Genomic DNA, 15,288 nt, shown 5'->3' on the forward strand with positions numbered 1-15,288 from the left:
GGAGTAGAATGTAGTGATGTTGATTGGGGTAGAACTGAGTAATTTGGGGTGGAGTTGAGTGGGGTAGATTGGAGTGGGATAGAGTGGGTGGATTGTAGTGGGGCAGAGTGTGGTAGATTGGAGTAGGTTAGATTGGAGTGGGGTAGATTGGGGGTGGGGTGCGGTAGCTGCATCAAGAGTCCGTGGCACACATGCAGTTGCGCAGACTACTTTATAGTCTGTGCCATTTATTTGTTCCTGTATCAGGACGCGTCAAAGTAAAAAAGAAATTAGCAACCTGAAGGTGTTGGTAAAAGGAAGCGCTGAACAAAAAAAGACAGTCAAGCTGAACAAAGTCAAGGTAGAACAAAAAATGCTGGACAGAACAAATTGTGAAAAAAAGTACCCTGAACGACAGCGCAAACAGTGGAAGACATAAATTAAACTAAATCAATTGGTAATTGGTCCATGCTCCGAGAAATAAAATAAAGAGCCATGAGGCACATGGTGGCCAATTAGGAGGTAGCTAAATAGATTGATAATAAAGCCAGCAAATGGAAAGTAATTGGCAGGCTCCAAGCCCTTTACTGTATACAATACCCCTTGCAGCAACAGCACATGTTCCGTGTTAGACGAGAAAAATTATTTTGCGATTGCCGAGGTAAAAACTTGTATGTATAAACAAATGGAATCTGCAATGTAGGGGGTATCCACAATTAAGATTATATAGCTTGAACATCTTTCTCACAAAGGTTGCCTTTTTATACACAAAGATGGACTCAGATCACAAAGAAGTACTCAGATCGAAAAATATACTTCAAAAAGAGAGGAATTTCTTTTTTTACACTAAATTAATAGAAAGGTGTGCTTCTGATGTGAAAAGTTTTGGACATTTGAGATTATCTCATGTGAAAGTAATATAAATATGGGACTGTAGCAGCCAACTGAGTCACCTGCATCCTGGCACTGGTCACTGAGGTAGTCTTCTACCCAACATAACACTGCTGTGCCCTTGAAGGTGTCCATAGAGCAAAGGGAGTCTTTGATATTTACCCATAATCACATATGTATATACACTATCTAGACAGAAATTCTACACTAACAGCAAATTCTAATATTAGAGGCTTAAGGATGTAATGACCCTCGAGCTATGGACCTCCTTTTCCAAGCAGGTGCTATCCAATCATCATAGTGAATGGATCGTTCTTACCCACACACCTTTCTGCCCCAAGGGGCAGCGGTCACCTAGGTGATTGGAATGTCTCCCAAATACAAATATTTTTCTATAACCGACTCTTCCTCCACCATTTTCATGTAAGTTTGATGGCTGCACCATCACCAGCCTCAATCCAAACAAACAAGATACACCTGCTACACAGTAGGAAGTATCAGATGGGGCACCTAGGCCCAAAGCTTTGCCACAGGAATTATACAAACAAGACATCCCATTCTGAGCTGAGTAGTTTACCACTCTTTTTGACTACTGCCAAAGTGCCTCGCAGATACCAGACTCATGGCGAGGTGCCATAACACATCTGATTTTTAAAGGAGGCACAAGATCAGACCCAATAAACTACTGGTTGATAGTCCTTCATGACAACTATGCCAAATACCACACCAGCCTGCTATTGGAAGATCTATTGCTATGGGTGGAACAAAATCGGTTAATTATCTTCAATTAAACAGTGTTCGTAGCTAAATAAGAGGCACTTACCAACCTCATGTCAATATCTGTTCTGATGGATAAAGCAACAGCCTCAAAATCTTTAATACATTGTTGATTTGTTGATTCAAGGCAACGTTTGATCGAGTTTCTAGAGGATCTCTGTGGGCTAAGTTACAGCAATGGGGAATACCTCAGAACCTCTTGGAGGCCATAATCCAGCAACACGGAAACATGGATACGTATTAAATTGTGTGACGGAGCCCACATTTACAGATAATGACATTATGAACAGTAAAGCAGGGGCGCGTGCTAGCTGTAGTCACCCAGATCAGTAATCTGCTGCACACTGAAGATCTTGCTCTGTTCAGCCATACAAGGTTAGTTCTTCAACGGTTACTTGATCAGCTGTACATCTATACAATTGGCAACAAATTAGAGGTGAATATGACTAAAACCAAGGTCACAACATATGGGCTGAAAAAACATCAAGGGCGATGTTAGTCCTACAGCGGCAACAGAACTGCGACTGAATATTCCTACAACTACCTAGGGGTGAACATTTACATCAGATGCTGTATCGTGAAACAAAGAGTAGAAGAAGAAGCAAAAGCACTGACTCTCCAAGTGACGCTATCGAAACTAGGTAAACAGTTACTGGGGCCTGGTCTGTCTCCACCAATAGCAGTTATGAGGTTCAAAATCTCCCCTTCTTGAACCTATGGCCCGGAAATCATGTTAGGTAGAGACCACAGCCTGTTGAATAAACTTGTTGTCAAGGTCTACAAGCAAATCTTTTGACAACCGAAATCTTCATCTACCACCCAAGTCAGGCTTGAACTCGGCTTCATTGATCAATGGCCGGCATGTGCCAGTGACTATCTCAACCTGTGCCACAAGTTATGAAGGGCCTGGTTTGAATGCATGGAGGCACTGCTATGGTCCTAAATCAGCCAAAGCCGGCCAAGTCAAGCACATAGTCAGTTTCTAGAAGACCGCCTGCAGTTCCTGAATGCTAGAGATCTGTGGGCTAGTAACCCAATCCAACATTACTTCAAAATGAGTACAAAAACGTGCATTTGCCTCTGGTCATTTCATTCGGATAGGGCACAACTCGACAAACGCGTGCATGCCTGCCAGTTATCAGCAGCTATAAGTCAGCCGTTCTAGCATATCTTGCCTGCACGTATGCTGTCCATTTTAAGATGAGATTTATGGCCCTTTATCCTTCCTTTAACATCTAGCCAGCTGGCATCGTCTAAGAGAGAATTCAACCTGCAGAGGCTCTGGCAGCTGCGAAGGATCATTCGAACACTTTGTATGCCTTTGCCCAGAGCTGCTGAATGAACAAAGGGCTAGACTACAAAAAGAGTGGAACAATCTGGGAGTTCGCACCAGTCAGCAGGCAAACATCGCCTCCTGAAACCCCCAACAACACAGCCTTGAACATCTTGTTGACTAGGTTTGTTACCACAGCATCCAACATGTTTAGTCGGCGCGATATCCAGAAGGCATTCCCACGTATTCCCCCGACCTAATGGTTATGAGTAAACAGCTGCATCCAACTACAATTAACCAGTCCCTTGAAAGTTGCGAACTCGAGGGTGCTAGCCCTGTGGACTGCCATGCCGCTCTTAAAGGCGGTTTTGTTTTTGTATTTCAATTTTAAAAGAACTCTGCTCTATTGGTAATGAGGAACATCACATTGCTATTCTGGCACAAGCTAACCAGATGGGACATATCCAAGGTATTGGAGCTGTACTTAATTATAGTGTTGGTTCAAATGAATGACATTTAGCAGATGTTCTCAGCTACCTAAATTACTTGTTGAACATGATCCGCCACATTTGTCTGCAAAAACGCCTGTCTCAATGCACCTGTACTTTATTGAAATTATGTGCTCCTTTAACAGAGAAATATTCTTTTGCTTTCTACGTAGCTGACTAAGGTGGTAACCTCAGCACGCTGTTTTAATGCACTTGTACCTAATCTAAAGAAACGTTTTGCTACTTTAAAAGTGAATTAACTACTTGCTATCCATTGTAGTTGACCAATGTGGTAATTTTAGCATGCCTATTTTTATAGCCGAACACACAGTTTTTAATGCAGGAACTCAATTGTTGCTCAACTCATATGAATTCGATCCTGTGATGCTTTAAATGAGGAATAACCAGTATATTTCTCCAGGCAAGACAAATACCTAATCAAGTATGTTGTGATTAACAGTAACCTTATGGACAGCATAATCTTCCTCCCGCCAGAATTCAGATGGAATGTTTTAAGAAGAAGAAAAAAATCCCTTCCATTTAGAATACTAATCCCCGGTGTACCGGTATTGCACAGAGTTTTCCCAACAACATGTCTAACACAGGAGCAGGTTCTGTTTCTTGTTTTCATAAATGTTATAGCCAGTTTATTACAGAATAAGACTTACGCAGACAGGTCTTCGACATATGGCCCCAAAATCGGATTCTCCCTCACTCTAAGCTGTTGATAATAAAATATTGATGAGAGGCAAAAAGCAGAGGTCAGGTTATACAACATCGAAGTAAAACATAACAGTTCACTTTCATAGACAACTGTACTCTACTTGCTATAAGAATGTAGCAAATTTGACCTTAAAAAGCAAACAGACATCATTGAGGTCACTCTACTGTATACGGTTCTGTGTGCAGTCCTCTTTGTTACAAGCGGAATCTCAAAAACCATGAGACAAATCAATTAAGAAATTATGCCGACAAACTGACCGAAGATATATGTGGACTATATTAAATGCGACATACGCTACTTAAAGATAATAAAATATGCTTTCCCCTCAATATTATTTTGCCAAGCATTTTCTTACAAAGGCTTTCATCCACTCCTTGCAATATGTTTGAGTCCTGGCATAGGAAGTGACCTCTGAGCATGCCATTAAGTGCAGTGTTCAGTTCTATCAAAGCTCGAAGATACAAACTAAAAAGGTTACATTTTCCTACTTTCAAGTGAAAAGGAATGTAACCTCTTAAATGTAACCTTTGCTTCAGCAGTGGACCTACAAACTTCCTGCTCCACTTGTAACTGCTCTTTCTGAGTTTGACGACATTTCACAAAAGGGGGACAGTCAAGGTTAGAAAGATGCTTAGCAAACGATTTGATTGGGGAAGCTAAAAATTCAAAGCATTATTAGTAAAGAATACTTTTTTCCCTATGAAAAAGCTGTCCTCTTTAACAAATATGTATTATGGTAGCTGGGAGTATTCTACAAATAATAACTGCAAATAACACATTGGTATGCATTTTAAACTACAAGAAAAATGTTTTAAACACAAAAAGTATATATATGTACCTTGAAACAGCAAGAAGGCAAATCGAAAAAGTTAATTACCTCCAGTAACCATCTTTCTCGTATATACGGAGTCTACCAGCAGGCTCCTCGCCTTTTGTATATCCCAGGAAGCAGACTGGATGAGGAAACATCTGACACAGCTCTCCTGTTGCAGGAAGTGGTGCTGCCTCCATCTAAGCACCAGAAGCGAATCCATGGTGGTGTCACTGGGCCTATGTAATGTCCACTTAGGCGTCCTGACGTCACTTCCCTGTTTTTTTGTTTAGGACTTGGAGGCAGAGACAACAAAGAATGCCATCACCTGAGGCAATGCAGCAGTTCTAATAGAGACCTTATTAATGGAGCCAAAGCCATGCTTCAGAACATGGAGTTAGATGGCATCAGAAAGGCATACAGGTAGACAGAGTATTCACCAGAAGGATCATGTTGCTTACCCTATATTCAGCTGTTCTTGGCATGTAGAGCTGTAGATTCACATGCTTTGCTACTCCTGCCATCTAGTGTTGGGCCCGGATGTTTGAAAGTTGTTTTTCTTCGAAGAAGTCTTTTCCAGTCATGAGGTAAGGTGGCTCCTCCTTACGGTGATAGTGCGCATGGGCATCGACTCCATTGTTAAAATGTTTTTTTCCACAAGAGGGTGAGAATGGAGTCAGTGTAGTATAGAGATGTCCATTCGTGTATAAAGTGAATAATAACTGCAACAACCATAGGTGTACGGGGAGGAGGAAGGCGTATCTCAATCTACAGCTCTACATGCCAAGAACAGATGCTTACAGGGTAACAATCCATTCGAGGCATGTGTACTCTAAATACAAATGCTTTGCACAGACTGTATAAGCAGTACTATCCGAAAGCGGTGGCTAACCAGTGGGCGCTGCAGTTGTTTTGAAAAGTCTTTTTTAGAACTGCTTGTACTACATTAGCTTATTGATGTGCTAATACATCAACACAATAGTGCTTGGTAAATGTGTGTGATGTAGACCATGCAGCTGTTTTACAAATGCCAGCTATAGGAAAGTTGCCTAAAAAGGCCATATATACTTCTATTTTACGAGTAGAATGTGCTCTAGGAGGTATGGATAAAGTTATTTTGGCTTTAATATAACATGTTTGGATACATTTAACAATCCATCTAAGAATATCACATTTAGAGATAGGTTTTCCTTTGTGAGGGGGAGCGAAGGCAACAAAAAGTTGTTTTGCAAAAATCTTTTGTTCTATCAATTTAATACAATAATGTTCTTTTGACATCTAATGTATGTAGAGCTCTTTCTGCTACCGAATCAGGTTTAAGGAAGAAAACGGGCATCTCAATTGATTGGTTAATATGAAAAGCAGAAACTACTTTTGGAAGGAATTTTGGGTTAGTCGGAAGAAGCACCCTACCTTTATGAAGTTGAAAGATGGTTCTTCTAAAGTTAGTGCCTGAAGCTCACCAACACGTCTTAGTGAAGTCATAGCAACTAAGAAATCAACCTTCAAGAAAGGAATTGCAGTGGGCATATTGTGCAATGGTTCAAAAGGTGGACCCATAAGTCTTGTTAGGACAATATTACGGTTACATGCAGGTGGAACTTTTGGTGGTACCACTCTTTTAAGGCCTTCCATAAAGGCTTTAGTGACTGGTACTATGATAGAGATACGTTTTGCCTACCCCTGCAAGGTGTAGGCGTATAATATGCAGGCAAGGCCTACACGTTGTAGATGGAATAGATAACAAATGATTAGTTGCCTAAAAACATCAAATAAGTCAATAGTTTGGTTATTACAGTATTGTACTAATCTTTTCCTCTTTGCTACATAGCATGCTCTAGTGGTAGGCTTTCTTGCTTCTTTAAGAATTGTCATGAAATCTGGTGGTAAATTTAGGTATCCAAACTCTATGACTCCAGGAGCCAAATCGCAAGGTTGAGCTCCTTGAAGTTTGGATGTCTGATTTCTCCATGGTTCCGACTAAGAAGGTTTGAAGTGATGTGAAGCATCTCTTCTACCGAGAGTTCTAGAAGTGTGGTGAACCATGGTTGACGAACCCATGTGGGAGCCACCAGAAACTGAAGAAGGGGGAAGAGGCGGAAAAGCGTAAGCAAATATCCCTGACCAATTCATCCATAGAGTGCTTTGGATAGAAGGTGTAGGAACATGGAGGCGAAGTTTGGGCATTTTTGTTCGAACATCCTGTGAGGTCGGCAAGTCTGGTGTCTGCCCCCAGCAGGTGTTCTGCTAGCAGTTGGATTTTGTGATGTATTGACGCCAAATAGTCTGAGAGAGGCGTAATAACTATAGAAAGTGTTTCCCCCCCCCCTGTTTTTGTACATAGTTACATAGAGGTCATATTGTCCATCCAGCATAAGACAACTTTCCCTATCAGGTGAGGTAGAAATGCTTTCAGCGTTAGGTGAACAGCTAGAAGCTCGAGGTAGTTGATGTGGAGACTCTTGTGTTTGGTGTCCCAGAGATCCTGAACAGTTAGATTTTGTAGATGGGCACCGCACCCCGTAATTAATGCGTCCGCTGTGAGTACTATCTGTGGAATTGGGTCTATAAAGGGCCGCCTTTTTGATAAGTTTTGGGTGTTCCACCACTGCAGAGAGCAATGGGTGCGACTGTACCAAAACAAGATGTTTTAGTTGACCCTGTGATTGATTCCACTGGCGTATTGAGCAATCTTGTAGAGGACACATGTTTAATCTTGCATGAAGTACTATTGCAATGCATGATGCCATCATTCCTAAAAGTTGCATGAAAGGTCTCACTGTTAGGTATAAGTGGCTTTGGAATCGTAGTAGCAGTGTTTGAAAATTGCAAATTCTGGATGCATTGGGATAGACTAAACCCGTTTGAGTGTTTAGGATAGTTCCAAGATAGGGATGCAGTTGTGAGGGCTGCAAATGCAATTTTTATACATGGATTGTGAATCCCAGTTGATAAAGATTTATTGTAATTTGAGTGTGTTATAAACACTTAAGATGTGTATTGGCTTTGATGAGCCAATCAACTAGACATGGGAAGACATTAATTTGTTGTCTTCTTAGATGAGTTGCTACTACTGCTAGACATCTGGCTGCAGTAGTTGCTCCGAATGGCAGCACTTTGAATTGATAGTGTTTTCCTGCTACCAGAAATCTGAAGTTTTTGCGATGTGCTGGGTGAATAGGGATGTGAAAGTAGGCGTGTTTTAAGTGTAGTGTTGACAAAGTCGCTTTGCTGTCAGAGGGGAAGCATTTGTTGAAATGTGACCATATGGAAGTGTTCTGACAGTATGTATAAATTTAGAGGCCTGCGATCTAATATTGGTCGTAGAGAACCGTCCTTTTTTGGGATTAGGAAGTAAACTGAGTAAACCCCTGATCCTTGGTCATGTATTGGAACTGGTTCTATAGCCTTTGGTTAGAAGAGCTTGTACTTCTTGTTTCAGAGGTTTTTAGCGCTCTACAGAGAGTTTGTGAACGCGAGGTGTGATATTGGGAGGATTGTTGGTGAGCTCCAGGCAATAACCATGTTGGACAATGCCCAACACCAATTTGTTTGATGCTATTGATTGCCAAATATGAAGAAATGAATGCAGTCTTCCACCACAGGTGTATGATGATCGGGGGGAATTGTTATCAAGTCACTGATTGTTGGGAGATGAAGAGGTATATGTTCGCGTACCTCTACCTCAGCCTTTAAAATTGTTCCCACCCTTGTAAAATCCTCTAGAGGGTGGGGAGGATTGATTTTGTGTTTTATAGGACGATGTGTTGGCATCTGTGGAGGTAATTTTGAGCCTCCTCTATAAAATGAGCAGCGAAAGGAGCCTCTGTTAGAGGGTGACTGTAGTTCTCCCACAGATTTTGCCACTTCTGTGTACTTTTTCATTTTTTCAAGTGATTCATACACTCGAGGTCCAAAAAGATGTTCCTTGACAAAAGGGGTATTTCGTATTGTCTGTTGTACCTCTGGTTTAAAACCAGATTCGTAACCAGGCATGTCTTCTGAGGAGAATACTGGTGTTGACTCCAATGGCCGCTGTATCAGCAGCATCTAACGCACACCTTATGGAGGAATTAGAAATTAATTTTCCTGTACGTACCAATTCCTGTCCTCTTTTCCTGTGCTCCTCTAGGAGATATTGAAGTAAGTCTTCCATTTCGTCTGAGTGGGCTCTATTGTAAACAGCCAGAAGACCTTGAGTGTTGGCTATATGCCAATGTTTGGATGATTGAGTCTTACCGGAGGCATCTATTAACTTGGACACTCTGTCCAGATGTGGTGCGTCCCCTGGAGTTGGTGAATTTGCTCTTTTATGATCATTAGACACAACTAAGGAATCCAAGGGAAGCTGGCCCTTAAATAAAAATTGGGTCAGATGGTGGGTTTTCATATATTTTTTTTCCACCCTAGGTGTTATTCTAAGTCTCCTCACAGGATCTTTAAAAATGTCCTCAGCATATCTCAGCAGGCCTTTTATCATAGGTTATTAATTGTGTTGTCCTATGTGTGGTTCCTAATGTTTCAAATAAGAAATATTTTCTAAAGATTCCTTGAGTAAAGTAACTCCATGTTATGTGGTTGCTCTGGCAATTAACTCCGGATATGAAGTGTTGTCATCCGGAGGGGAAGGTTTGGAAGGGTATAGATCTGGGTCTGTATCTAAAGGAGGATCTATATTAAAGTCATCCCATGGATCTGGTGGTAGCTGTCCATAAGCGTTATCTCCATCCAGAAGATCTGTACATGGAGAGCCCTGTGGTGTAATGCCTAGAGGGTCTGACGGTGAGATAATAGGTACTGGAGAGGAGGGTGGAGGGGTTTGAGGAATGGGGTTAAGAGGGTTAGTAGCCATGTCCTTTTTCTTTTTAAGAGGGATTCTATATCCAGCATCTAATTTTCTTTTGAAGGATGGTATCATTGGTTTTGCTGTATTATGTCCCGTGTCTGGATTTGTATACAGTTTTTTCTGTTTTGGATCCAGCCTATGTTGCATGGTTTCCAGTATCTGCTCGGGAGGTAGTTCAGGAGCGTCTTTCTGTTTCGGCAGCTGGATTTGTCCCTTTTGTTGTTCGGAACCAAACCTTTAGGTGCCGCAGCTATATTCGAGCCTGAGCCGGAACATTCGCTTTTGATGCGAAGCCAGAGGGTGGGGCATTCGATGCAGAGTCTCAGTGTCTACCATGGCCGGATGGCAGTGGTGGCCCGAAAGCGTTTTGTTTGGTGGAACCGGGTGAGGTTGACAAAGGGGCTTTGGTACTCACGGCACCTTGACCGACTAGAACATACTAGGACTCCAGTTCTATCTCCAGCTCGGAATCTGAATCTTGGATGGAGAAGGCCTTCTCCTCTGCTGCAGACACTTCCATTTAATTTTGTTCGGCATCTCCGAAGATATCAGGGGTTTCTTTGATGTTTTGTTGCTGCATTTCTTTCCGTCGAGCCCAGCGGTCTCAGAGGGTCTTTTTCGAGTGAAATGAGCAACACGCGTTGCAGTCTTCTTCCATGTGCTCCGGAGACAGGCACAAGTTACAGATTTTGTGAAGGTCGGTGCACGGATCTTTGGAGTGGCACCGAGGGCAGAATTGGAATGGAGTCCGTTCCATCGGCAGATTACTCTATGTTGGTCTTTCGAGTGAAAGTGAAAGAAACGGGCTAGGCCCGAAGGCCACAGCTGGGGTTTTATGGATCCAACTATGAAAGTCAGATTTTTCGAAACACAGAGGATGGGAAAACGCGACCAAAACCGCACCAACAAGGGTACAGTGAGCTGTGAACAGAAGAGATCCCGACGAATATGTCTTGAATTGCAACACAGCAAACCACAAACAATCTAACAATAGAGTCAATGTCCATGCACACTATCACCGAAAGAAGAAGCCACTTTACCTCATGACTAAAAAAAAACTTCTTCGAAGAAAAACAACTTGCAAACATCTGGACTCAACACTAGATGGCAGGAGTATGCAAAGCATGTGTATCTAGAGCACACATGCCTTGAACAGATTGTTAACAAAGGTAGCTTTTTCTTCTGATGGATACTTTTCCCTGCAGATTCCTCACTTTTTGAACAGGTTCCCAAGCAGAACCTTCCGAAGGTGGTGGATCTAAAGGATGGTCAGCAAATGTTTGAAAGGAACACCAAGTCACCACCCTGCAAATCTCAGCCACTGGAAAACCTTTGGACAAAGCGGAGTTAGAAAACTTCGCTCTAATGGAATGGTCCCAGATTCCCTCTGGTGATTTCTTCTTTGCAAGACCTCAGTACATTTTGATTCACAAAATTATCTAGCAGGACAAAGTCCTTTTCTGAACCACCTTGCCCTTCTTCCTGCCTATGTATTCAATAACGAGCTGGTCATCAGAGACCAGATCTCTTTTGTTTGCTCTATGGAGTAGCGGACGACCGACTGAGGTCCAGGCAGTTTACTTGGTCCTTCTCTTTGGTTGGGTGAGACAGAGTAAAAATTGGGAAGTGTAATGTATGGCCCCAGATGGAAAGGGGTTACCACATCTGGGAGGAAATTGTTTTAGTTCCAAGGATACGTTTACTTGGGAATAAGCACGTAAACGATGGGCAGACACTTAGTGCCTGAAACTCACTGACAAGCCTCACCAAGGTAACTGCAACAAGAAATACATTCTTGACAGTCAACAATCATAACTGAAAACCGTGAAGGGGTTCCAAAGCAGCACCCACAAAAAAGGTCAAAATCAGGATTAGGTCCTATCGGGCATGATTAATGAAGTTAGAGGAAACCTGTACGTCAATCCTTTCGGCAACTTTATCACTACAAAGGATTTAAAGAGGAATGGCTACTCCGGGAGGCAGAAACAAGCAGACAAGACTGATAGGTATCCCTTCATGGTACTCAGTGTGCAGCCTTGCTGTGCCAGTGAAAGTGCAAATTGGAGAAACGCAAACATGCAAGTCTTCAAGGGATCTACTTGCTGTTCGCTCAGCACAGATAGACTTGCTGGAGGGTCAGTGAGCAAATAGGGTCAGGTTGACTACCTCAAGTGGCATATGGAAGCAGCTCAGATGTCCGTGCTCAATCTCATCACATGCAGATGTAGACTCTGGAGATTGGGGTGCAAAATCTGCACCCAAGACTTCATGTAAAAGATACTGGTGGGTGCAGAACTGTATGCAATGGGCATTGCTATGAGTGACAAAGAGATCCACCTGAGGTGCCCACTGGGATAAGATGTCCAGAACCACGTAACACAATGGGAGAGGTGGAGGTATGCAAAGGCACACCCTCCACAGCCATCAAAGTAAACACATTAAAGTACAACGAGCAATTGTGAAAAGTACATTTTGGCCCCTAACAAGTTATTTAAGAACAAGATCTTAGAAGAAAGCCCTGTTTGGGATTATAAGCTAATATATTTCCTGATTCCATAGTGCCAATTAGATTGGATGTGGACGCCTCTCCCACTAGTTGGGGTATTCCTCATCTGCAACCTCATCCCAACCTGGTAAGATGAAACAACAAGGGCGGATTCAATCTCAATAACAGAAGGTTTTTAATAAAAGCTAACTGGACAAGACTCTTTGCTTACAGTAACCGCAGATGCAACCACCTCAACTATACTGGATGAAAGAACCATGTCTTCATTCTTTTCTTAAACAGGTCGAAGGATGTTACTGAACGTAGCACCAAAGGGAGTTTATATGATACATCATATAAAGATCCAGCTTCCTTCAGTGGCCATACGTCAGCCTGCCATAAGTAGAGTGCATGGAGGAAGGGGTAGTTAAGAAGGGAAGACCACATGTCCAATGTTAGGAACTGGCAGCAGGGCAGGTGATGGTGAATCCTACCGCATACTGGGTGCCCATGATTGTAAACAGGCAGACTAGGAGGGTTTGGACTTTGGAGGCTGCGGAAGGGGGTGGGGGTGGACTAACCTGATCGCTAGCCACCTGACCAATGGGTTTGGTCGGAACTGCGTCTACGACCACACTGGGGCTGAAAAGCTTGTGCGTCGTGAAGGCTGTGTGGATAAGGCTGTGTGGATAAGAATGTTGCTGTACACCCCTTCCGTGGCTGTGAAAAGCGGATTGAGGATGAAGAGGGGCCATAGGAAGGACCTGGCTGTAGCCCTGCTGTCCGTAACGCGCTCCAGCGCCAAATCCGCCTTATCTCAGATAACATGGAAGCCATCAAAGGGCATGTTCATGAGCGATGTCTGGACATTACAAGAAAAGGCGTGGCGTCACAGGACCAATGTTGACAAAATCGATCTGCCTAGTGCGTCAGTGGTGTCCAGTCCACATCTAATGTGGAACTTAGCTGTGGAACTTAGCTGCATCCCACCCATCGGCAGCATCCTGGGAGAGTATGGTCTGAGCCTCCTATGGGGCTGTTGGCAGCACCTGCACAACCATATCCCACATGGCATGGGAATAGCAGCCAAAAAGGCATGTGGAGGTCACTGACCACAAGGCCAGGCTGGAGGAAGAAAACATTTTCTTGTCTAAATTGTTCAGCCTCTTGATTCCTGATCCGGCGAGGTGGTTGAGAATGTGCCAGGATTTACATGAGAAGTGGAGGCTTGGACCAACAATCTCTCTGGGGTAGGGTGTTTTGTATGGAATTTGGGGCCCCAGGATCGGGTGGTGGGGGGTGGGGGGGATAGTCCTGTTCACAGGAGCCCCTGTGGTGGGCTTGGACCAGGTCCCAAGCAGGATATCAGTAAGTGCTTCATTAAATGAGAGAAGCAGTTCAGAAATGGAATCTGTATTTGAGCAGGGGTCACTATGGCTGCCGGAAATGCAGGGAGGAATCAAGTTGGCCCAGGCGTTGGCTCATCCTTGAAACCAGGCCTTGAGGCATGCTCCCTCATCTGTTGATGAACGAGGCGAAGTCAAAGCACACTTCAACTTCTTTTTCTTCTTGAGCAGCAAGACTTACCCGAACGGCTAGTTAACTTGCAGTGGGACGACGACCTCCGACTCCGTGACCACTCCCAGGAACATCCTCTTAACCAGCGCTGTGGCGGCGAGCCGCCAGGAGCTTGAGGGATCCCTCCCTCAAAGCCTTCGAATGCATGGCGCAGCAGTCGGGACAGGCCTTTTGGTCATAGTCTCATTTGAGGCACCATAGGCAAACAAGGTGCGGCACCGCCACTGACATCTGTTGGTGACAGGCGTCACAGGGCTTGAAGCCAGTCTTCTTGGATGACATCCCTGCCACACCAGGAGGAAACACCTTAAAAAAAAAAAAGACTTCAACAAAACGCTTTAGAAAGCCTAGTCAAAAAGTAACCATGGGGTATGTCTTCCCAGATCTGCTCTAGCTGGCACGGACAGAAAAGAACGGATGCCAGAGCAACTAGGTGGCATTACTTCCGGTGTGGATAACGCCAATGACGGCACGTGGAGCTGAACACCACCACCTACTGGCATGCAGGGGTACTGCTCACAAAAGGTTTTCGGATCCAGTATGACATCTGGGGATAATTCTAAGGTAAGGAATCTGCGGCTAGAAGTCTCTATCAGATCAAGTTCATAAGCAAAATCACTTCCAAGAGTCTTTCGATTCAATTTCAAATCTTTGTTGTTCTTATTTGTCCAGAAGACAAAAGTGAAATTATCCATTCAAGCAAATTTTGACATCTACAGCCAACTGATGTGAGCTGTGATTTTGCTTCTTTTTAAGTCTTTTGTCAATAACTATTCGTTCAGTAGGTCTCCTGAAGCACTGTAGGAGTGCTTACATCTTAGCCAGTAGTTCAGAAGGAGAAGCCAATGGCACCAGAGTCAGTGCCAGAGGTGAAGAAATCAGCATGGATAGTACTGAAGGAGGGTCAACCCGCAAAGATCTCAGTACCCAGGAAACTTCCTAATGATGCCAGTGACAGACAAAGTGGACCGGGGGACGAAGGACAAGTGGCACGATTAGTAGAGTTGCCATTGGATATCATGCAGAGACCCCAAAGGTTTCCACAGGACATGCAAGTACTTCACCATGCATGCAGCAGGGCGGATTGGCACCTGGAGCCAGACACTCCAGGTAGGCTTGAGGTGGCATCGGAGGGGGTGCCGCAAACTGAAGAACTGTTAACAGCTGGCAGAAGCTGTTCTGGTGGAGTTACCTCTACCAGTACTGGCTCTGAAGAGGACTCCAGTGGAGGTAGCACTTACTTTATTTGGGGACAGTCTGTTAGATGAGGAGTCCCAATGCCTTTTCTTCTATTGGTCCATTACAATTCCTACAATGTTTACAACCTGACTTTGAGGGGAAACATTATGGTACTGCACTGCGTTTGGTAAATTTAGACAGTATCTGTAAGAAAACCCACTAAAAAAAATAAAAAAGAGTTCCGGACACGTGTTATT

General features: G+C 43.5%; 1 protein-coding gene across 1 annotated transcript in view; it reads right to left on the minus strand.

The window, feature by feature from the left end:
- The window catches only part of KIF14 (kinesin family member 14), a 625,766-nt gene that overhangs the window by 501,656 nt on the left and 108,822 nt on the right, over positions 1-15,288 (minus strand). The window contains exon 6 of the mRNA XM_086957758.1: positions 4,077-4,129. Coding sequence (XP_086813884.1) covers positions 4,077-4,129 — 53 coding nt within the window. The remainder of the gene's footprint in view (positions 1-4,076; positions 4,130-15,288) is intronic.

The sequence above is a fragment of the Lissotriton vulgaris genome, chromosome 1_1 (assembly GCF_964263255.1).
Source record: "Lissotriton vulgaris chromosome 1_1, aLisVul1.2, whole genome shotgun sequence".
NCBI classification, from domain to species: domain Eukaryota; kingdom Metazoa; phylum Chordata; class Amphibia; order Caudata; family Salamandridae; genus Lissotriton; species Lissotriton vulgaris.